General features: G+C 38.6%; 1 protein-coding gene across 2 annotated transcripts in view; it reads right to left on the bottom strand.

The window, feature by feature from the left end:
* Positions 1 to 23,310, bottom strand: part of LOC129765110 (MOXD1 homolog 2-like) — a 285,645-nt gene that overhangs the window by 70,517 nt on the left and 191,818 nt on the right. For both annotated transcript variants that reach the window (XM_055764984.1, XM_055764985.1), the window contains exon 5: positions 5,480 to 5,659. In XM_055764984.1, coding sequence (XP_055620959.1) covers positions 5,480 to 5,659 — 180 coding nt within the window. The remainder of the gene's footprint in view (positions 1 to 5,479; positions 5,660 to 23,310) is intronic.

Here is a 23,310-nt window from a genome sequence, read left to right as displayed (position 1 = left end):
ATAATTTTGAAAGCTGTGAATAAGATAAGAGACATATTTTCACAACTTCCAATGCATAATACTTAAGTGTAGTACAAATAGTTATTATTTAATAATTCATCAAAGTTTGATGTGTAAATAGCCATCAAATAACATCTCAGAAAAAATCTCATGCCCAGTATTATACAGAACTACTAAAATTGTAAATATTGAATAGAATTATTCTTTAAAGTCTTGCCAGATGAGCCATTACTGATTTTGAACATCAAATTTTTTTTTTTCCATTCGAATTTCAATATTTTCGAAATAATCTCTTATTTACAATGAATGGGAGTGGGAATGGGTCAAGCACAAAACTGAATTCCATGCCAAACCGATACAGTGATTGTCAGATTTTCATGAAAATTGGTAGATTTATTACTCATCTTGAAATATTAGACCCGTATTTTTTTATTTTTTCATCAGGGTGGCCATTTCCATTTTATGGTGGTCCGAAAAATCAATTTTTGCCCTTTTTTCTTTTTCCAAAAATGACCTTTTTCAATAATTCATAACTTTTGAACTACTGGACCGATTCAGATGATCGATATATCAAATTAAAACCAATGAGCTAGAAATGGCTAGCTTGGCTAGCGACAGGAATTACTTCTAATTTAATAATTCGTTTAATTTTTATACCGAATGCATTTCGAAATTTACATAATATATTAACATACAGCCATTCAATGCCAAACCGATATAGTGGTTCTCAGATTTTCGTGAAAAGTGGTAGTTTTGTTCTTTATAGAAAAACATTAGACTCTTTTTTTTATTTTTTTTCGTTAGGGTGACCATTTCCATTTTAGAGTGGTCCAATGGATCAACTTATTCCTCTTTTTCCAAAAATTAGTTTTTCCAAAAATTCATAACTATTGAACCACTGAACCAACTATGGATTTTATTTCGTAATTCTTAACTTTTGAACTACAGGATCGATTCAGATGATTGACATTTCAAATTGAAGCTTATGAGTTAGTATTCTTTGAAAAAAAAATTGGATTTTCGTTTTTGTAATTATTGATTTAGTTAGTTTTTCATTCTTTTCTCGGTTAAAGATATAGGGCGCTATATTTTTTTATATTTTTTCTGGAAAGCTGAGGTTTTTTTTACATAATACAGGTCGGACTCGATTATCCAGGATTCGATTATGCGAAATTTTAGACTCGATTATCCTGAGTATTTTATTTTTGCTTTTCGGAAAAAAATTTAATTTATCAATTTATATAATAATTCCATATTGAATAGCTCATATGGGTATCAAATGAAAGGGCTTGACTAGTATAATACAGTTATTTATGAAAAATGCAGATCCAAGATGGCGATCACTACAAAATGGCGCCATATATATTTTTTTCACAACCCCATCAATATGGGTATCAAATGAAAGGGCTTGACTAGTAGAACACAGTAAATCATGAAAAATCCAATTCAAGATGATCGCAGTTCTCAATTAAACAACTACTTTTTAATGATTTCATTCAGCTTGCCCTTTTGGTACATATTTTTGAGTGTTTGTAAAGTTATCCCACATTGACAGAAAATTGATCTCGTTCCTGTTGACTAATTGATCTGAAATTTGGAACATCCCTTTAATTCAACGCTCTAGCTGAATGGCATGACTTGGAGAATACACTACATTATGAACAACTATGAATTCGAAAAGCTCGCTGTCACAAAATGGTCGATCATGTATTTTTTGCAGTCCCATCAATATTGGTATCAAATGAAATGATGTGATTGATAGAATACAGTATATCATCAAAATATTCGGAAAAAAAAGTTAGGTAAGTAATAAAAAATCAAAAAAAAAATTTTTTTTTTATGTTTTTGGTTTGAATGAAAATGGAGAATTATACCAATGATACAGATAATTTACTGAAAATAAGAAATCCAACGTTTATCTCTTACCTATTCTTCTTCGGAATATTTTCATGATGTACTTCATTCTATTAGTCAAATCATTTCATTTGATACCGATATTGAGGGGATGGCAAAAAATACATAGTCGACCATTTAGTGGCGGCGACCTTTTTGAATTTATGTTGCTTATCATGTTTCGTGTTCTCCAAGTCAAGTCATTCAGCCATTTTTTAGCGACGGCCAAATTGAATTTTTCAAGATCATGGAATACGCAGTTTTATAATGACAGTAGAATTAAAGGTGTCTTCCAAATTTCAGATCAATCAGTCAACAGGAACGGGGTAAATTTTCTATTAATGTGGGACAACCATACAAACATACATACATACATACATCTTGGAATTGAATTTTCATGATCTGCTATGTTCTACTAGTCGAGAACTTTCTTTTGATACTCATATTGATGAGATTTTGATGAAAGAATATATATGGCGCCATTTTGTGGTGGCAGCCATTTTGGATTTGCATTTTCCATAAATAACTGTATTCTACTAGTCAATCCTTTTAATTCGATACACATATTGATGAAGTTCTGAGAAAATGTGTAATCCGCTATTTTGTAGCGGCCGCCATCTTGGAGTTACATTTTTCATAAATAACTGTATCCTACTAGTAAAGCCCTTTCATTTGATACCCATATTGATGGGGTTGTGGAAATATATATGGCGCCATCTTGTCGTGGAGGCCATTTTGGATTTGCATTTTTCATAAATAACTGTGTTCTACTAGTCAAGCCCTTTCATTCGATACCCATATTGATTGGATTTTGGGAAAACCCACACAGGGTAACTTCGATATAACATGTCTCGATATAACGAACACATTTTTAAAGTCCAAAGGAATAATTTTTTGAATATATTATTTCCGGAAAAACAATAAATTATCTTTATTTTGATACTAAAGCTTGTTTTTTACCTTTAACCAATCCCGAAATACAACTGTTTTGTGAATTTGGATTCTAAATGAATCAAATTTTAATCAACAGTACGAAGGGAAAACATGAGGAATCATGAGAAACGTTGGTCCTCTAGTTGAATTTATTCATTAACCTTACTCAAACAGCAACACAATAAGGTAATATAAGCTATGTTTCTGAGTTCTTTATTATTCTTCGATACAACGTACAATTACGAAAGTAAAATGTACGTTATATCGAAGTTACCCTGTATTGATGGGATTTTGAGAAAATATCTACATAATCCGACATTTGGTAGCGGCCGCCATCTTGGATTTTCAAGATCATGGAATACGCAGTTCCATAATGACACCAGAGATAAAGATGTGTTCCAAAATTCAGATCAATCGGTCTACAGGAAGGGGGTTAAATTTCTATTAATGTGGTACAGCGCTACAGACAAAGTTACAAAGTTACAAACTCACAAACATACAAACGTGTCGACCTAGATAAAACCGTTTTATAAATAAGTGCAAATCATAATTATATTACGTTTACCGAGAGAAAATTCGGTTTGTTTTAATGACTCGATTATCCGGAGGATTTGATTATCCGAAGTGAAAAAAAAACCAATACTCCGGATAATCGAGTCCGACCTGTATATCCGAAAATCAGAAAGGCGTTATTTTTCGTTTTTGAGTTATTATTTTGCAAATTAAACATGTTTTGAGTCTTCGATCAATATTCCTATGTGACTAGACTTGACCACAAGTGTGATATTTTCTCAGAGAAGGTTAGCTTATCGATCATCTAAATCGGTTCAATAGTTCAGATGTTATGAATTTTTACAAAAAGGCATTTTTGGGTAAAAGAGGAAAAAATATTTTTCGAACCACCCGTTAACTTTGAAAAATCATATCTTAAAAATGAAAAAAATAGCATTTCTGAAATCGAGATATGTTATGTAAAAAATCCACAGCTTTCATGAAAAAATATCAAAAAATATAGCTCGCTCTAGTCCAAAGCCATGAAACCAATAAAAAATTACTACGATCCATTTTTTTTTAAAAGATCAATATTTGTTAATAAAAGGCTAGCTTAATGGCCTCAATTGGTCATCTAATTTGGTTCAGTGGTTCAAAAGTTATGAAAAAAGGCATTTTTGGAAAAAAGTGGAAAAAAATATTTTTCGGACCACCCCCTAATGGAAATGGGCACCCCAATAAATAAATAAAAACATACGGGTCTAATGTTTTACGATAAATTACAAAATTACCACTTTGGACGAAAATCTGTGAACCACTACAGGGGAACTTCGATATAACTTACCCTCGTTATAAACTACCTTCGATATAACGTACACATTTTAAAGTGTAAAACAATAATTTTTTGAATATTTTTTTCTGAAAGAAAAATAAATTATCTGTAATTGATACTTAAACACGTGTTGTATCTTCAACCAATCCAAAAAAAAAAACAACTGATTTTGTGATTCCGGATTCTAAATGAATCTTGCCTTAATCAACAGTACGAAGGGAAACATCATGAAAAAGGCTGGCTTCGTCTTCTAGTTGAATTTTATCATTAACCTTACCCAAACAGCAACACAATAAAGTAATATAAGCTACGTTTCTGAGTTCTTTATTATGCTTCGATACAACGAACAATTTTGAAAGTGAAATGTACGTTATATCGAAGTTACCCTATATATCGGTTTGGCATGGAACGGTTGCATATTTACACACTAGATATATTCATGGATTTCAACCAATTTTTTTTTATAAATCAAAGCTAAATCACAGCCCCAACCAAATAGCGCGGAGCTCAATAGAAATAATGACTTCATCAGCAGCATAATTGAATTTTTCATTTCACAGATTCCTCACTTCACGGGCCTTTGACGATTGTCCAACAGCTTACCCCACATACACACCGCAAAAAAATTAGCACAAATTGGCTCCCATAATGCCATTTTGCAATCTCCAACACCATTGCCATGGCAAATATGAGCAAAGGCAAACATTGCCGCTGCAGTTTGCCCTCGTCGATGGCGCTGCACTTTCGCAATACACACGCCAACATTTCATCACACATTACAAATTAAATTCGCTCAACAAGATTTTTTAATTAAACCAATTTCACGGTTCACGGTGGAAAGTCAACAGTGTGCGCGCGCTCTCTCTCTATCTCGCGGCATAGGTACCTCGGGATCCTGCAGGGACCCACTCTCCGGAGGCCGGGATGTAATAAGTCAACCGGGGGCTGCTTTCAAGTGTGCCACTCCCAATGCTCGGTGCTGCCGCCACCGCCGCCGGTGGGGCGTATCTTTTTCCGAAAGTGGAATTCTTCATCGTCACCGGCGATGAATAAATTGCGTGAATGAACGGTATAAATTCGCGTTCCGCCCCGCTGCAAAGCAGCTCAACCATGAGTTCGTTTTATATAATATTTTTAAATTTCGTTTCCAGTGACAGGAAAAATCCTTCGAAAATAATGCGAGGTAATTAGCAGCTGGAAAACTGAAAAGCACAGTGTCACGTGTAAGTTTTGTCAGCTTTTCGCCAATGAAAAGAAGCGGAATTGGATGGGTGGCATTGGGGGGTAGAGAATACAATTTTCCTGTCACAATTTTAGAACGGGACTTACATCCGATCCACGTGCCCAATTGGCGACGACTGTGTTGCAGTGCATTGGCTGCAACCGGAAGCACGGCTGGCCACGTTGTCGGGACAGCATTTCGAGCTCTTTCGATAGACCCTGGCATTCGTACAAGATCATGTGGTTCAGGTAGAGGACGCTTGTGGACGAATCGAACACGGGTTCGTACTGGAATGAAAGAAGAAAAAAAGTTATGAAAATATGACGTTCAAGGTGGTGTGGCATTTTGAACACATTATGGAACAGCTGATGCATCGTTTGCTAAACACATCTGCTACATCATCATCGGATGCTGATCTTTCCTGCATACGCACTTAATCCACCAATAATCAATAATCTCACGTAACGGTCCCATTTCGGATGACTACCCGGGCTCAAATAAGTTGTTAACGTCAACACATCTCGGTGTGGATGAGTTCCTTTACTCACTCTCTCTCTCTCTTCCCATATTTGCTAGACTTCCCAGCGGATTTTGTCACGTTCCCATTTCAAATAAATGGCACGGAATTGATTTAGAAATCCACCGAAAAACTTTCACTTCTCGTACCCCGGCATCCATCAGGACGAAAGCGAAAAGAAGGGGGGAGATGACTCGTTTGTTTTCATGCGTCGTTCCATCATCAATATTGTCATCATTGGAAGCTGAATGGGCGAACGCCGTCCACACATGCCGCCATCACTCGCTCGCTATTTTTCAAATCTGATCCGCCGTGTTCGTTCGTTGTGCACATTCCCATTTATGCAAATTGGTCCCTGAATGGCGGCATCGATGAGAATGAGGACGACGACGACGATGATGATGATGGTGACGTTCGAGATGGAACCTTTTTTCGAATGGCACAGATGAACTGATAGCTATTTACGATTTCAATAAACTACTCCTTGCCTTATCTCTTTCGCCTATTTTCATTTCTCCATCATCGCTTCGTTTCGAACCCGAGCAGCCGATGAAAATCGACGCACACACTCACACCCACGATTACAAAGTGAACCCATCCAAGAGCGGGAACCCAGTGCGAGACGATCAATCTTCCTCCTCCGGAGGCAATGGCAGATCTCTATCCGGCCTTCGTTCAACGGTCCTTTTCGTGTGGGTTATCTCACGCCGTATCTCTGAATAAACTTTGATGGAGAGCATCCTAACCGATGCAGCAAAGACTTCCGCTCGAGATATTCTAGGGCCGGGGAACCGATTCGTACCGACTTTCACTGTACTCCTTTTGTGGAAGTTCCTTTGTACAGCATCACCACTCCTGTCAAAGATTATCAAGCAGGAACATAGAACAAACTTCAAAAACTCGGAGCTAACAAGATTCCCCGTGCCACCATGCCACCGCCGCAGCACCCGAAATGCTCTCACACCAAAAAACCTCAGCTCGCAAAAACTTCCTCCTGCTCGGATGCATCTCCGGAATCCGGCTGTGTGTATCAGTTTAGGCAGCCGAAAGTAAGCAGGAAAGAAAGGATTACAGAAATTTTCTAATTAAATTCGAAGAAGTCGGAAATATTTACATTCCCCCGAACACAGCCACAGGTCCGGGAAGCGAACGGGTGACTTCCGGGGGTCGTTCTGCTGAAGATAGTATTGGTTTTGCAGGCAGTCGAAGGAATCACATTTTTGTAATAGATTAGAGACACAAGTATTTATACCCAAATCATCGCCTTCGGTTGGATATTTTATCAGTTTCGCATTGCGTTTGGATTGTCAGCGGAAAGTGAAAGAGAGAGAGAGAGAGAGAGAGAGAGAGAGAGCAATTCGCCGGTTTGGGTGCACACATACACACACTCGCACACGTTCAACAGCCGATAGGCATAGAGTTGTTATCGAAGACAGTTACGTTCAGTTGATTAAGGCTGGTATGCATTAATGAGCATATTCATGGATGCTTTTGCTAAGACAAAATAAACCGCGAGAGTTCTGCCTGGACGATGAAGATGTTTATTCTATTAGAGAAGGAACCTCACAATAACGTGATACCAAGTGTTTCTGAAATTGTCCGATTTTTGACGTAGAACTACGTCTTTCAGGAAGGGTCTAAATCAGAAAACAGGTCACGTTTTTATGAAATAAAGTTAACGTTAATAACTATTTCCACTGTGAACGAATTCTCATGATTTGTATACCAATCGGATCGGAAATTCTCTATGATTTGTTTGATATGCTATACGTTAAAATTCGCTAATCTCTAAACGGTTTAAATTCATGAAAACTGGAGGAACTTCCTTTTTCCTATTCATTCGATCTGCCGATTTGTGTGCTAACCCTACCCGTATTTCGAATGCTTATAACTCGAACATTTCTTAACAGAACGGAAAGATGTTTGCATCAATTGATAGAAAATATTTCTACGCATCTATCACAATTAATAGAATGTTATTTTTCATGAGATGAACAATTGAATCACTGTAAAATGTCAAGCGTTTTCTAAACGCCCTAACTGCTTGATTGGCCCGATTTACGGTTTCCCCAAACACAGACTTCAAAATCGATGCACCTGTGGAAATATACATGCAAATCGGGGGTGTTTTTATTCCCACCAAGCTGCGTTTCCCTAACACGGACTTCAAAATCAATGTGCCTGGGGGAATCCACTTCGCAAATACATGCAAGTCAGGGGTATTTTTTTGGTGTTGAGTACTTTTGTACACGCTTGTCGTTGTGCAGACCGAAATATGTTTCCCTAAAACGTACTTTTAAACTGAGAAGCCTTGGAAAATCATAATTTCAGATACTAGAGGTGAATGAACTTTCGCGGTTCGAGAACTACGTAAACATGAGATGTGTAATAATTTCAGAGGAAAATGTAAAATACAATGATCGTTTGATAATTCTTCCGTTCACATATTTTGGTAGTCCTATGCATAATATCAAACGTAAAAGGACGTTCATCAAATTTATTTGTAACGAAGAACATAATCTATCAAACAATTTCGATGCATTCTAAAATAATATTAGAAGTGGTAAATAAGTGGATTGCATAATGTTATTGCGTAGTTCTACGGCGAAAATATGCGGTCGTGTCCTAGATACAACTGCTTACAATTTTTTCGATGAAGAATTTCAGAAATCCCTGGTTTGGTTTCTGTTGGACTCTATGGAGGAAATTCCTGCGGTTTGATCCGACAGGACCGAAAGGAAGACTTGATTTTCTCAGCAGTATGCTTCTGGTCATTGTCCTACTGAAATAAAATCTTCAATGCCCATCGGGATAAGCAAAACTTTCAGATATTCTCGCAGGTTGTTGATATTGGAATCATCCTGCATTATACCGTCGATTTTCGTAAGGCTTCCCACTTCACTCCATGGAAATCACTCCCAGACCATCACATTTCGTCATTCATACTTCACCGTGGCTTGCATATGGCGTTTCTGAAGTTTCTCACATGATCTAAAAGCCCGAAATTTGATTCGTCCGTCTAGAAAACCGTTTTCCAAAACTCTAGGGGCTTATCAGCATGCACCTTAGCAAACTCAAGCCGTTTGACTTCGTTTGTCTTGCTGATAAGTGGACACTTTCGGGCAACTTCGCTATTCTGCCCCTGTGTCTAGACTGGTAGCTGAAGGGTTTACTAGATTTCGCGGACAGTTACCTTCTGGTTCTTCTTGACTTCGCCCATGATCTTGGGGTCCGTTCTCGTATCCGTTTTACCGTTCTACTCTACCGCTGTCTCGCTGATACTGTAATTCGTAGCGATAGCCCAGTGCAATTCACCGTTTAACACATCACGAGCCACCAATTTTAGGATACACAAGGGAATTTCTTCCGAAATCACTGCGTTCTCTATTTTTTTAGTTGAATCAAATGCGTTCACGTGTACCAATGCACCAGGTTGAGCTCCAAAACAGGTCAATATGTCAAAAGATAAACAATGGAGGGGTCTTCCGAAGGAAACCCGTCGTAAACATATCGTTTTTCGGAATGGACTCATTCTGACGCAACGCATTCTAATCACATCTTTCATTTCTGTACTAGAGTGTATGTTTAAAGTTTCGAAAACAAGAGCGTTCCGTTGAATGTACAAGGGTTTCTGCGTTTATACCTTTTTTTCGACAGAACGAAGTCGTATGATAAAGACTTCATTCGAAAGGAAAATGGTTTGATTTGTTGCTTATTGACCTAAAAACTTTATTCAATAGCTCAAAAACTGCTTTGCTTTGCCTTGTTTTCCTAAAACTGACAACTAAATCAAGCAACATTGTTTTTTCTTGGATGGTTTTAACGTACCCGAGGGTACTTTTGAATTCTAAACGTTGGCATTACTTGCGTCATTTTCATTAATAGTATTTAGTGGAGGTTTATATGCAAAATAAGACGCCTTGAATGTATTCTGGAGTGGCAAGCTCTGGAATATGCGTGACCACAGTGCAAATCGGAAAAACAATCTTTGACAAAAAATTCCCCGGCCAGAACGGGAATCGAACCCGAACTCCCGGCATGATAAGGTGTGACACTAACCACGGCATTGACCGTTTGAGTGCGGAGCAAAATATGCCAAAATACGATTGAGTTTGGGTATTTTTATAAAAGCTTTAGCTTTTCAAGTGTCATTTTTTAAATGCATCGAAAAATGAATGAACAGTAAGCGATAGTATCAAGACTTTATTAATCTGTACTTCCAATATGTTCCCGAAAGGCTAATTCCTGTGTTGAAAGTAGCAAGTAGCAGTAGCAAGAGGAGCGCTATCGCACTCTTCCCTGCTCAAAGTTTTAAGAAATCGTAATTGACGCTGGATGCAAGCTGCGGGTACTCTTGTTTTTCTGTTTTTCTCTAACACGAACTACATGAGCGGGCACCGTGGCGTTGTCCTCCTTGTCCGGATTTTTCTCCCAAAGGCAAACTGAAGAAAGGTGGAAGAACCATAAAAAAACAGCTCAAGTGGAAAAATGGTGGGACAAGACAGCAAATACAGTGACTATGTGCAGAAAATGATGGGTGGTATTACACCAAAAGTTCGAAAATTCATTCGTACAGCTGACAAACAATTTTCATGTATTTTTTCCTTTAAGTTCATTAAAAATCCTACTAAAAGACATTCTTCCCTTTTTTGTACGTTTTTTCTATGTCGAGAAATGTCCTACTTTATGCGATCAAGTTATAACTGAAACAAAATTTATATTATGAAACTCTATATCGAACAATTAAAAGATGTCAATCATTATTTAAACGAAAATTCAGCGTTCTGATTGGTCGGTACAAACAATCTCTGTTCTCCGAGGTGTTCGATAAGAATACGGGCTTGGGAAATGAAATATGCGTATGTGATAGATTTTCTGCTGGTGTAACTCACACATATCACATGTTTCTGAAGACCGAGAGGTTAGTTTAAGTTGTTGTTTTTGTTTGATGCTAAAGGCTTCTCAGAGAATTAATTTGCCTCTAGTTTTGCCTTTCCGAGTCTCTATGATTCAAAACATCATCATCACTGACAATAAAGCAAGCCGCGGCCGCTTTTTTACCAAATCGATTAAATTTCGCATACATTTATGCATATCACTTAAGCTCCTAAAAATACCTTGGCCAGCCAGAAATGTTAGTTTGGGAAAAAAGAAATTAATCCATTATTTTCATGTAAAAAATTCAAATTTTATTTAATATATTTCGGGTTGTCCGATTTGGCTCAAATATCCACCGTTTTGTTGTATAACTTGTTGCTATTTCAAAGAAAGTTTCATAATGCCTCTCTCATACAAATCTTAGTGCTTATTGGCGAAAAACTGTAGTAATTGATTTTTACAATATTCTCTCGATCCCAACTTTTTATCACTCAGGAAGTTTAGCAATCCAAGTAAAATGTGGTAATCGCTTGGTGCCACAGCTACGGACTATATGGTGGATGCATTAAAACTTCCCTTCCAAGCTACTGGAGTGTCTGAAGAATCACTACAGACATGTTTGGCCTTGTTGTCCTGATGGAGTTGTTAACAGAAGAGCAATAAATTATTCCTTTAAAGTCTCACCAAATACATAGTAAATGACCCATTTCCAATCCCCAGTTACAATCCGTTTAAGAATAGGATCTATTTCATTCCGCTCGGCATTCAAAACTTCCCAGATGGGAATTCGATCAACCAGGTATTTGAATTTATTGATGTGACATCCAAACATTCAACTTCTTTTGAATCCAGTTTTGTACAAATGGTTTAAAACTGTTTTATGGCCGATCTTTAGCTCCTGGACAATGCTACGGCTACTAGTATGCCGGTCAAATTCGATTAGTTCGTGATTTTATCGACATTCAAAATAATTTTCTCCCCAACCTAAAATATAAAAGCGGATGTCTAGTTGCGAGGAGCATTCAATATATTTCGAACCGTGAAGTAGTTTATCCTCTCCCCCAACCAAAGGAACCCAAAAAAGAAGCAGAATAACAACCATACGATTTATACCAGCAACAACAACGATGTTACAAATTTCATTCACAATGGATGATCTTCCTGGCGACAACAGATTGGCCGATTTGAGCTGTCTGTTTTGTTGTGTTCTTTTCCTCCAAGAATTTCTATGTCAAGAAAAATGGAACTCTGAAGGAAAATGTATATCTTTATTAAGTTTGTGGTTATTTTTGGTTTTGTTTTGGTTCTGAGTGTAACGGTAGTCCATGTTCTTAGGTCATCCGCCGGAACCCTTTTGGTACATTAAATACGACCAATCGACCAGGCTCAAAAAGTTGATCGATCCCGGGGGCACCGGAGCAGCTCGGAATCCGCCTGGAGGTGGTGTCTGGTCGAGCATCTCTAACCGTTTGTTGTTTCCAAGGTTACCTCGACTGCTTCGATCCTAGCGTGGTGACTACAGTGGCTAAGTCAGTTGAGTACTTGACCCGTAGTAGCTCCTCGACAGTTTTTAGGAGGACTGTGCGATTCGAATCAGCTTTGTATTTGTCCTAGACCATCGTGTCTGTTCTTAATTGTGTTCGGTGCAACTTCCTGGTTTCGCACCAGTGGATTCTTAGGATCGGTGGAAGCTCCAGGTCAATCGTTCCACGGAGGAGCCTTTTTTTCGACGGGAAGGAAGTCTTTTTGATCTTGTTGTTCTGTTGGTGAGACCGTGTTGGTCTCGTAATCTAGCCGGAACGTGTGTTGCTGGAAGTCCATTAATTTTCCGAAAAGATGCTGGGTGTAGATTCATAATTCTCCCCATGACCTTGAAGGTGCAACAGGTTAGTGATATCGATCAGTAGTCTCAGATGAGTGACCGGTGTCGCCTGCATATGAAATTGGCACGACCATGCTGTGGGTCTATTCTTGAGGGTAATCATTCTCAGTCCAGATACTGTTAAAGATTTATGGTAGTTTCGTATTGTCGACTAGAGTTTATTTCGCGAGGAGTTTGGTTCCACTGATTTGCCCTTTGCGACAATAAGTACCAAATTATATTCGCAGAGGTTGTAATGCGGGTTGGGATCATGATCAATGATTTTGTATCATTGTATCGCTTCTGCCACGACTTGCTTACGTTCTGTGAAGTCTATAGGGTAGTCTCCAGTACCGATATTGAGCGTTCGCGAAAACGAATAGATCGGAAACAGTATCGTTTACTGTAGACAGGGTGATTCCTTGGTATTTCTCATTCACCATCCGTACTCGGTTAAAGTGTTACCTTTGGATAAAGTCTGCTTCATTTAATATTGGAACAAATTCTTTTGCTCATTGGACGAGGACAAATTTTTTCTGATGGACGATGAGACCTACGTGAAGGCGGACTTTGGGCAAATCCCAGGTCAAAAATTTTATTTGGCGACGGCTCGGGGGGATGTACCTGCAAAATTTAAGTTCGTGTTTGCGGATAAATTCGCCCGCAAGTACATGATTTGGCAGGGGATATGCAGTTGTGGACAGAAAACCAAAGTCTTTCTCACTGACAAGACAATGACATCAGAAGTCTACAAAAAAGAGTGCCTACAGAAACGGATTCTGCCGTTTATTCGTGCCCACGACCGTCCAGTAATGTTTTGGCCGGACCTCGCAAGCTACCATTACAGCAAAACGGTTATGGAATGGTACGCAACGAACGGGGTCAGCGTAATACCGAAGGACCTCAACCCCCCAAACTGCCCCCAGTTCCGGCTGATAGAGAAATACTGGGCAATCACGAAGCGGAGGCTTAAGGCAAAGGGAAAACTTTTTAGGAACATGACTCAAATGAAGAACTGGTGGAATCAAATCGCCAAAACGGTGGACGAAAAGGGTGTGCGCCGCCTAATGTGCCATATTACGGGAAAAGTACGAGAATTTCTTCGAAACAGCAATGAATAATTTTTTTAATTTTTTTTTATGAAAGAGTAAAGAAAATGCTACATTTGTATGAAAAACAAATTATGAATTCGTTAATAAATGACTGAACTACACGCAATTGTTTGTGTTCCAATATTAAATGAAGCAGACTTTATACCACCGATGAATTCCCGCCAGCTGTTAGCATTTACTCTATGTATTTTTTCGCTGAATTCATTTCGAACAGTGTGATAGTCTTCACTTCTCTCGTTTTGTTGGCCATCTGTAAGGTTATTCTCCTCGATTTTATGACAACTTTCACCTCGAGGGTCCACCACCAAGCTGCTCTTCTGCCAAGGGTAAATCTGCTTCTCAGTATGGAGGTTAGAGGTGTTGCGTTGAAGAGACCTCCTAAAAATTGGCACATGGCTAGGGCTTAGGAATTTTCCGATACTTGTGAATGTTGAGGCGGCAGGTAGCAGATGAAAATGCTTAACACTACAAGATCTAACTCTTCCGTAGCTCCTGCGATGGCATCCTCGTGCCGGTTGCAATTGAGGCAAGTAAAGTGAGTCTATTGTAACCGGGGTAGGATAGTTCATGAACTGAAATGACTGGCGCCGGAATGGTAGAAGATGAGATGAGGCACCTTAACTTCTGCTTCGCTATAACGTTAGTTTAATGCATTGATGCATTCTCAAAGGCACCAACGAAGCCCTTATCCAAGCTTCCTCTTCTTCTTGATCATCACACACTATGCGAAGCGTCCAATTTATGACGCGGAAAGAAAAACACACGATACGAATAACGCGAAAAACGAACAGAAAAACCAAACGACGATATCCAAGTTGGATTACCACTGGTGGGGTCCAATCTTAGATCGAAGCGCAGCGAAAGCAAAGTGAACTGGATTGCTCAACAGTCCGATGCCGAATGAAAGTTTGCCTCAGTGAGATCCACTGTTTATACTCTAGGCAAGTATTCCACTTCATTCTTCTACTTTTCCTTTGTTCACGGAGACTTTAAATCCTACGATTTCCCCTCCGTTGGTCGTCGATAAGTTGCTCGTTATTGACAGCTCTGTTCGGGAAAGCACACAAATGGACAGAACAAATGTATGGGAAAATGGAAACGCTTAAAGTTTTCATGAATTTTAACCATTTACAAACCAGGCGATTCGTTTAGTATGTAAGTCGCCAAAATCCGTTCGCGGCAAAAATAGTTATTAATATTAACTTTATTTCATAAAAACGTGACCTGTTTTCTGATTTGGCACCATTAATGAAAGACGTAGTTCTACGTCAAAAAAAGTAAAAAGTTTCAGGGACCCTGAAAAGGTTTAATGACTTGCGTGGTTTTGTAGAATCATTTCGTGAAGTAACGATTGTTTCTTGCCTTTGCGAGAACAATACACTAATTAGTCATATGTCGCAATTTGTTTCTTTATAGCAATGCACTGAGTACAGTAAAACCTGTTTATGTGCGGTTTTCTGTTCTTGGGCGGTTTTTTTTGTGCGATTTTTTTGTGCGGTGTTTGATGAAAAAGAGCATATTTGACGAAGTTATCGTCCATTTATTTATTTTTTCGATGGTTTATATGCACTTCAGTGCGAAAAAAGCATATTTGCGTCTCAATTATCCACCTCTGAAATCATTTCCCTCCTCCCATCAAATGCTCTAAGTTTTTCTAAGTTTTTGCATGACATGATTTCTAGCAGCAACACGTTTCGACATGCAACCAAAAGCACAAATGCCACGCGCAACCGAAAAGGCAAACTGTACCATCGCAAAGCAGGGAAACAAAAGGAAATTGAACGGTGAACGGCGTGAATTTGAATTATTTTCTTGGGGGAAACTTTTTTTATGCGGTGCCTATCTACCGCACAAAAAAAGTTTTTATTCAAAATGTGTACCGAACACAATTTTTTGAAGCTACTGGTGAAGTTTTGCACGATTTTTTATGCGATTTTTTGTGCGGTCATCTTCCGTGCATTGCCATTCAACAAGCATCAAACACGCGTCTAACATATGCACACAGTTGCAGCGGTAAACTTCGAGTGAGAGATTCGCTAGCGTTCACAGCTCGAGGGGAAACAAAACTCAAAACGAGCAGAATGAACGATCTTTGTTGTTTCGAGTACAGGAAGATTCTGAGAATTTTCCTCAGAGGATATGCAATACTTATACGCTAGCGATAGCTTACTTACTTCGCAAATATTCTCTTTTCGCTATTCCCCTTCGTTGTTTTTATTCTTCTTCTTCTTTTTTTCCTTCGTTTACGAAGACTTTAAACCCGACGATTCATTCGTCTCCGACAGTTTCTATTCTAGCGGCTGCATAAGTTGCTCGTTATTGACATCTCTGTTCGGGAAAGCACACAAATGGACAGAACAAATGTATGGGAAAATGGGAATGCTTCCAATTGTTATCCATTTAAATCATATACAGACTATGGGATTGTAATGTATAGCATATCAAACAAATCTTAGAAAATTTCCGATTCGATTGGTATGCAAATCGTTAAAATCCGTTTGCAACAAAAACAGTTATTAACATTAACTTTATTTCATAAAAACGTGACCTGTTTTCAGATTTGGTACCCTTAATGTAAGACGTAGTCCTACGTCAAAAAACTTCCTTTTTACCACATGAGCAGTTGTCCACAAGCGAAAAAACGAGGCACACAATTCCTCGCCTTCTATCATTAGGAACTCACGCTCCTTGCTTTGATTTATTCCCAATGCATGAAATCGCAAATAAATGCCTTGGCGGGTAACATCTAATGCTCTAAACTCTTCTTGATTTTGGTAGGAATTCTCATCAGGTTTTCAGTCGTCAACATTGAAATACCCGTCTTTGAAGGAATGCCATCAACCCTGGAACGATGTTTCACTTGGAGTAGCATCTCCGCACACCTTTTCGAAGCTATCTATGTGTTTCGGCAGTCGTTTCCTTCGAATGAGGCGGAGACGGAAATCAACACTTCCCGCAAATGTCGATTATTTGGTTGAAAAACACCACCAAAAGTGACGCCAAAATAAAATCACGAATGTGTGAAAGCGGTTTGTTTACCACATGTCTTAGTTTTTAGTTAGATGGCATTAGATGATGTTTTAGATATTTCGAAATCAATATATCACAAATCGCAAAATGCATTGCTGTCTTACGCTCGATTCTGTATTCATTTTTTGTCATATCGTGAGCTTCTTCTTCTTCAATGGCACTAACGTTCCTAGAGGAACTTCGCCGTCTCAACGTAGTATTACTTGCGTCATTTTTATTAGTACTTAGTTGAGATTTCTATGCCAAATAACACGCCTTGAATGCATTCTGAGTGGCAAGCTCTAGAATACGCGTGATCATAGTGCAAGTCGGAGGAAATTTCTTTGACGAAAAATTCCCCCGACCATAACGGGAATCGAACCCGAACACCCGGCATGTTAGTTATGACACTAACCACTCGGCCAAGGGAGCACGGGATATCGTGAGCTGTGTTCTGTAAATATAATGAGATTGTGACGGATTATTATTCAAAATGCTATTTTCCTAGTCTAAATAAAGTTTCAATAAAGAACAGTATTCCACAAAAAAGTGCTTAAATCCATGGCACGATGAAAACTCTGTAGCTTGTAATTATTTTTAAACATCCCTTTTGCAACATTGACAGTTTTTTTAGTCTAGGTATGGCTACAAGCAATTTTTCTATATTACAATTGGAGGTGAGTACAGGTATAATTTTAATTAATCACAGCTCTCTGAGGTACAATTGAGGTTGTTCTTTTCTATATTGTGGTACGATGAATATTTTTCTTGGTAGTTTACCTGGCACGTGCATCTAGGGGACGCTCGCACTTCATACCATCCTTCGTGTAACATTGTGCACGGCAAGTATTCGCACTGCGCTTGGTTAAATCGCTTCCAGCGTTGAATCGAATTGCTGTAAACAAGCATACACAGATCTACACACAGTCATCCAACATCCATTCAAGACTGCTGCAAACGAAAACCTAAAATTGAAAATTTAATATCCTGTCGACAAATACCATTAGCATTGCAAGCAAACCCTCTCATTCATACATATATATTCGCACAGTCTGATAGCCTGTAGCCGGGTGGTGGGCAACGCCACAGCTTGGATCCCTTCACAGTACCAGGACTTCCAGGACTCAGGGCAGCATGTGTGAGGAACTTGGCCGGTAGAGCGAACTAAATGGTTCAACGCAGAAACCGTACGGTTGTCGGAGTTCGGTCGAAAACGATATACAACACCCTGTTAGGGAATGTAAGTGTGGCACATGCGAAGGGGAGAACCTTCATTAGACAAACTTCGGATCTAATAGAGTGAATTTTGCTGCGGGCAATTTCCCTCTTGTTACGGAGCGACTTGATCTGTTCATACTTTCTGCCATCCCCTCAAGCCGCGCCGACCCATCCCAAACATAGACGCGTCTTGGAAAGCTTCCGTGTGTAACAAGATTTTTCAATCGAACCAATCGATACGTTGCGTTGAGTTTCCTGACCAGCAAGCCGGAAGTAATCTTGATTAGCAGCAGACCCCATCGGAAAACGGAGCACAATATAAATACTTGTACCTTGCTTGGAGCGGAAGGTGGGCACCGATTTTGTTCTACATGGCTTATTTGAATGCCATTCCTGGAATGCAAGTATTTATCGTCGACGACACGCGTCCTTGTAACCGAAATCAGCCCCCCCCCTGAAGGGGACACACTGTTTCATTGCTTATTGTTTTTCATCTCCGCCGATGAGCAAATATTTAGGTTAAGGATGTAATAATCCCTGCTCCCGTAGGGGAAGGGAAGGCAAAGATGGAGTGGTGAAAGAAGCCGCCATCTACAGAATTCAATCTCGAGTAACAGAGGCGCTCCCCCTTGCCGCTTATTTTTTTGTTCTGTCGGGATGCGATTGCACGGCTCAAATTTCATCCAGATCGAGTCGGACAAAGTGACGGCTGGGATATCAATTGCTTTCAATCGACAGGAAGGTTGCCCCGTGTGGGGAGGGTTGTATTAAAGCGACACCGAGGGTCACCACGTGTCACAATTAAAAGAGGGTGAATGAATGTATTTCTACTTTTTTTCTTTCTCTATCTCTGCGATTATCGGAACGAAATTGTGACAAGGGAAATCTTATCAGATGTTGGTTGTGTTCTGGCTAATTGAAAACGGTGTAGAATTAATTATAAGATTTAATAACATGAATTATTTCCGGATGCATATTGAAGCTAGGCTCTCATTCGACGTCGTTGTCGGATTACGCTTTTAATTATATCAAGTGTGGGATCTTGTCGAGAAATTCAATATTGAACATTCCAGAGATACAGTAGCAGTTCTTTCGTAGGCTTTTGTTGCAAGTATTGTACTCCTGAAAAACGATTACTTTAGTGGGGTGGTAGATTATGTTTGTTCAAAGCAGGGCATCTACCACGTACCATGAATAGAAGAGAATGATTGCAGATTGCAGATTTTTTCACAGACAAAAAGATATTTTAGTAAATCTTTTCAATTTAGCTGTGAAAGTAAAAAAGTATTTTCTGTATGTCCATAAACATTAAGTACTGATTTTTCAGAAATTCATTCTGATATACATTCAGATCCACCACCAGGTATACAACCATAGAAGTATGTGCTTGGCCAGCAGGGTAGACATTGAACAGAATGATAATTAGTAGCACGGTAAATAAAGGATTAACAATCGACTAATAGAGATACAGAAAATCCGCATGTGGTGAAACGGGTAAATAAGTAAAGTTTCTTGCTGGATATGAAAATGCGATGTGTAATAGATCAGTTCTAGTCTAGAGCTCAAACCTCTAACATGTTACCAAATAACACTATAGGACCTTACATCCTTAACTTACACACTTCCTATCCAGAGCAATACGCTCAATCCAGCGATTATTTAGTCCCTAATAATATATAGTTTCATAAAAAAATCTATAAATAATTAATATATGCAAGACAATGCTCTTTTCTCCTTTGGAAACATATATTCATATGAAATGAATCTATCCAATTGGAAACATATGTTCCAATTGGTTATATTCACATAGTAGTATCTTGGACGGTTCATTCACAGCAATGGTAAAGATTACTAATGGTAGATTATTTTTTACTATTTTAAATTGAAAAAAACATACTCTTGATGCGTATAGTTCTTTCGTGTACAGATGAATGAACGAATCAAAAGGTTCAACCTTGTATTGGTTGTCGAAAATATCCATGCAAGTGTTTTATTAAATATTGCTTCCGTAAATACGTATTAGGTGTCGTGCACAAATTACGTAACGCTAAAAATGTGATTTTGGACCCCCTCCCCCCTCTGTAACAAAAAGTAACGCAAGCCAAACCCCCTCCCCCTTATGTTACGTAACGCTAATCTTTACACAAAGTCAAAGTCGTTCGTTCAACGTAAAAAAAATAGATATCTGCCCAGGTCGGAATCAAATGTTCTTACGGAAATTATTACATACAATACATAACAAATGGAATAAGCTTTTGTTTAGCAGCCATGACAAAATCAAGATCTGTATTTTGGTCTGACTTTTTTTTATCTTAGCCTTTTCTCATAAAATCTGTATTGAAATCTAAAATTATGCTTAAAAATTGGACTTATAAACCTAGTCCAATTTTGAACCATAATTGTAGCTTTAGTATCATTGATTGGGATAGAAATTATTGATTAGACGATGTTGATGGTATCCACATAATGCCAGGAAACATATACACTGTAGTTAAAATACATTGCATTATTGAGGTGCAATGGATATTTATTCAGTTACCAGGGGATGCTTGTTCACATTGGGCAATGCAAATACTTTCATTATAATATATTTCAGATACACACAAAAATGTAATGGTTGTAATGAATAGAATAGGTAGGAAGCTTGAAAAGGCTAGACTGGAGAAGGGCACATAAAGTTACTATACAGCCATTCCATGCAAAAAATGCCATGTGGAAACAAATGATTTTTCAGATAAAAAAATCGGATAAAATCGAAACGTAACCCCAACGAAAAAATTAAAAAATATGTGTCTAATATTTTGCGAAAAGAAACAAAACTACTTTTCACGAAAATCTGTGAATCGCTACATCGGTTTGGCATGGAATGGTTGTATAGTAACTTTATGTGCCCTTGGGATATGGACAGGACAAATTAATCGAATATATTTTTATGTAAATTTCTATTTTTTATTCAAACGTTAGCCGTTCAACGTGTAAGCATGTGTTTTGCTTTATCATCGTGGCTCAGCAAACACACCTCATTCTATCCCAGAATCAAAGCTAGCTGCTCAAGCATATAGGGGCCTGTGAATTTATTTAAAAATAAAAGTGGAATTTTGTTACGTAACGATCACGGCTACCCCCCTCCCCCCCTTGTCACATTAAGTAACGCAAGCTCGACCCCCCTCCACCCCCCTACTCGCGTTACGTAATTTGTGCACGACGCCTTACAGCGTGAGATGGGTATTACCAGTACACGAGTGTTTAACGTAGAGGAATGGAATAATTATTTTAGAATTACTTTCGAGATGCGCTGATATTTATTTATAGCAGATCAAATTTAATAGAGCACTGGATACAATGGAATAAGCACTCTCTGGAATAATTTTTGATTGACAATATATTTTCTAGTACAGGTCAGACTCGATTATAAAAAGACAGGATTATATATGATTCGATTATATACAATTTCGGACAAGATTACAGTTTAAAAAAAATTTTTTTTTACATTTCAAATATGACTCGTTCCAAGCAAAAATGTAACCTTTCGACGTTAGATTGAAATTAAAGTGACTATTATGAGTACAGTGGGGTAAAAATCGTGATTTTTGAAGATTTTGCTTGAATTTTCACCAGGAATTGTATATATCGAAATTGCAGCGAAAATAAGAAAGTCAAAGAACAAGTTATAGAGCGGTTAAAGAGCTTTGATTTAATTGATAGAAACAATCAAGTTTAATATGAATTTTTATGATAAAATTAATAATAACACATTAAAAATTATTAACTTTTAAGTTTTCTCTTCCGAAATATTATTTAAATCCACTAATTCAGATCTTCCACTACTATATCTTCACCCAAAGTTAATTTTTAGCACATGTTATGGCATTCCGATTTATTACATTAAATGAGTTGAAAAATAACAGAAAATGTTCTACTCCCCAATACATGTGTATCATTTGTATAATATTAGGCTGTCAAAAAAGTCCTGCGGTATTTCCGCGAGGTGTCGTTGTAAGCGCGTAGTTCTAGTTATATTCATTATATCGAGTCATACGCTATAATAAAGTCCTTGACAGTGTTTTATTTGGTTAAGTCGTTCGTGAGTTATAGTGTCGCAAATATGGAGCAAAAAAAAAAGAGAAAATCCGGCATATTTTACAGTACTACTATGACAAAGGCAAAAATGCATCTCAAGCTACCAATAAAATTTGTGCAGTTTATGGACCCGATACAGTTTCCATTTCCACCGCACAACGATGGTTTCAACGTTTTCGTTCTGGTGTAGAGGTCGTCGAAGATGCGCCACGCTCCGGAAGGCCTGTCGTCGAAAATTGCGACAAAATCGCTGAATTAGCCGAGAAAGACCGGCATAGTAGCAGCTGTAGCATCGGCCAAGAGCTGGGGATAAGTCATCAAACCGTTATTAACCATTTGAAGAAGCTTGGATTCACAAAGAAGCTCGATGTATGGGTGCCACACACGTTGACGCAAAAAAACATATTTGACCGTATCGACGCATGTGAATCGCTGCTGAATCGCAACAAAATCGACCCGTTTCTGAAGCGGATGGTGACTGGCGATGAAAAGTGGGTCACTTACGACAACGTGAAGCGCTAACGGTCGTGGTAGAAGCCCGCTGAAGCGGCTCAGACGGTGGCCAAGCCCTCATTAACGGCCAGGAAGGTTCTGCTGTGTGTTTGGTGGGATTGTCAAGGAATAATCTATTATGAGCTGCTTCCTATGGCCAAACGCTCAATTCGGACCTGTACTGCCGACAACTGGACCGCTTGAAGGTAGAACTCATGAAGAAGAGACCATCTTTGATAAACAGAGGCCTCATTGTCTTCCATCAAGACAACGCCATGCCACACACTTCATTGGTGATGCGCCAGAAGCTCCGGGAGCTCGGATGGGAGGTTCTTTTGCATCCGCCGTATAGTCCGGACCTTGCACCAAGTAACCACCACCTGTTTTTGTCCATGGCGAACGAGCTAGGTAGTCAGAAGTTAGCCACAAAAGAGGCCTGTGAAAATTGGCTATCCGAGTTTTTTGCCAATAAGGATGCGAGCTTCTATAACAGGGGTATTATGAAGTTGGCATCTCGTTGGGAACAAGTCATCGAACAAAACGGCGCATATTTGACTTAAAACAGATGGTTGTAACTAATTTTATGAACAAATGAAAATTCAAAAACAATACCGCAGGACTTTTTTGACAGCCTAATATATATGCTAGAGCCAATATGAGCGAGCGAAACAGGAAACACATTTAAATGAAAGCATATGAAAGCTTTTCGTATAGTTTGCCAAATACACGGCCCAGACAGAGAAAGATATATTCTCGTTTAGCACTTCCCAA

This window comes from Toxorhynchites rutilus, chromosome 2 (genome assembly GCF_029784135.1).
Source record: "Toxorhynchites rutilus septentrionalis strain SRP chromosome 2, ASM2978413v1, whole genome shotgun sequence".
NCBI classification, from domain to species: Eukaryota; Metazoa; Arthropoda; class Insecta; order Diptera; family Culicidae; genus Toxorhynchites; species Toxorhynchites rutilus.
The sequence above is the reverse complement of the archived record's forward strand: the minus strand, read 5'-3'. Positions and strand labels throughout refer to the sequence as shown.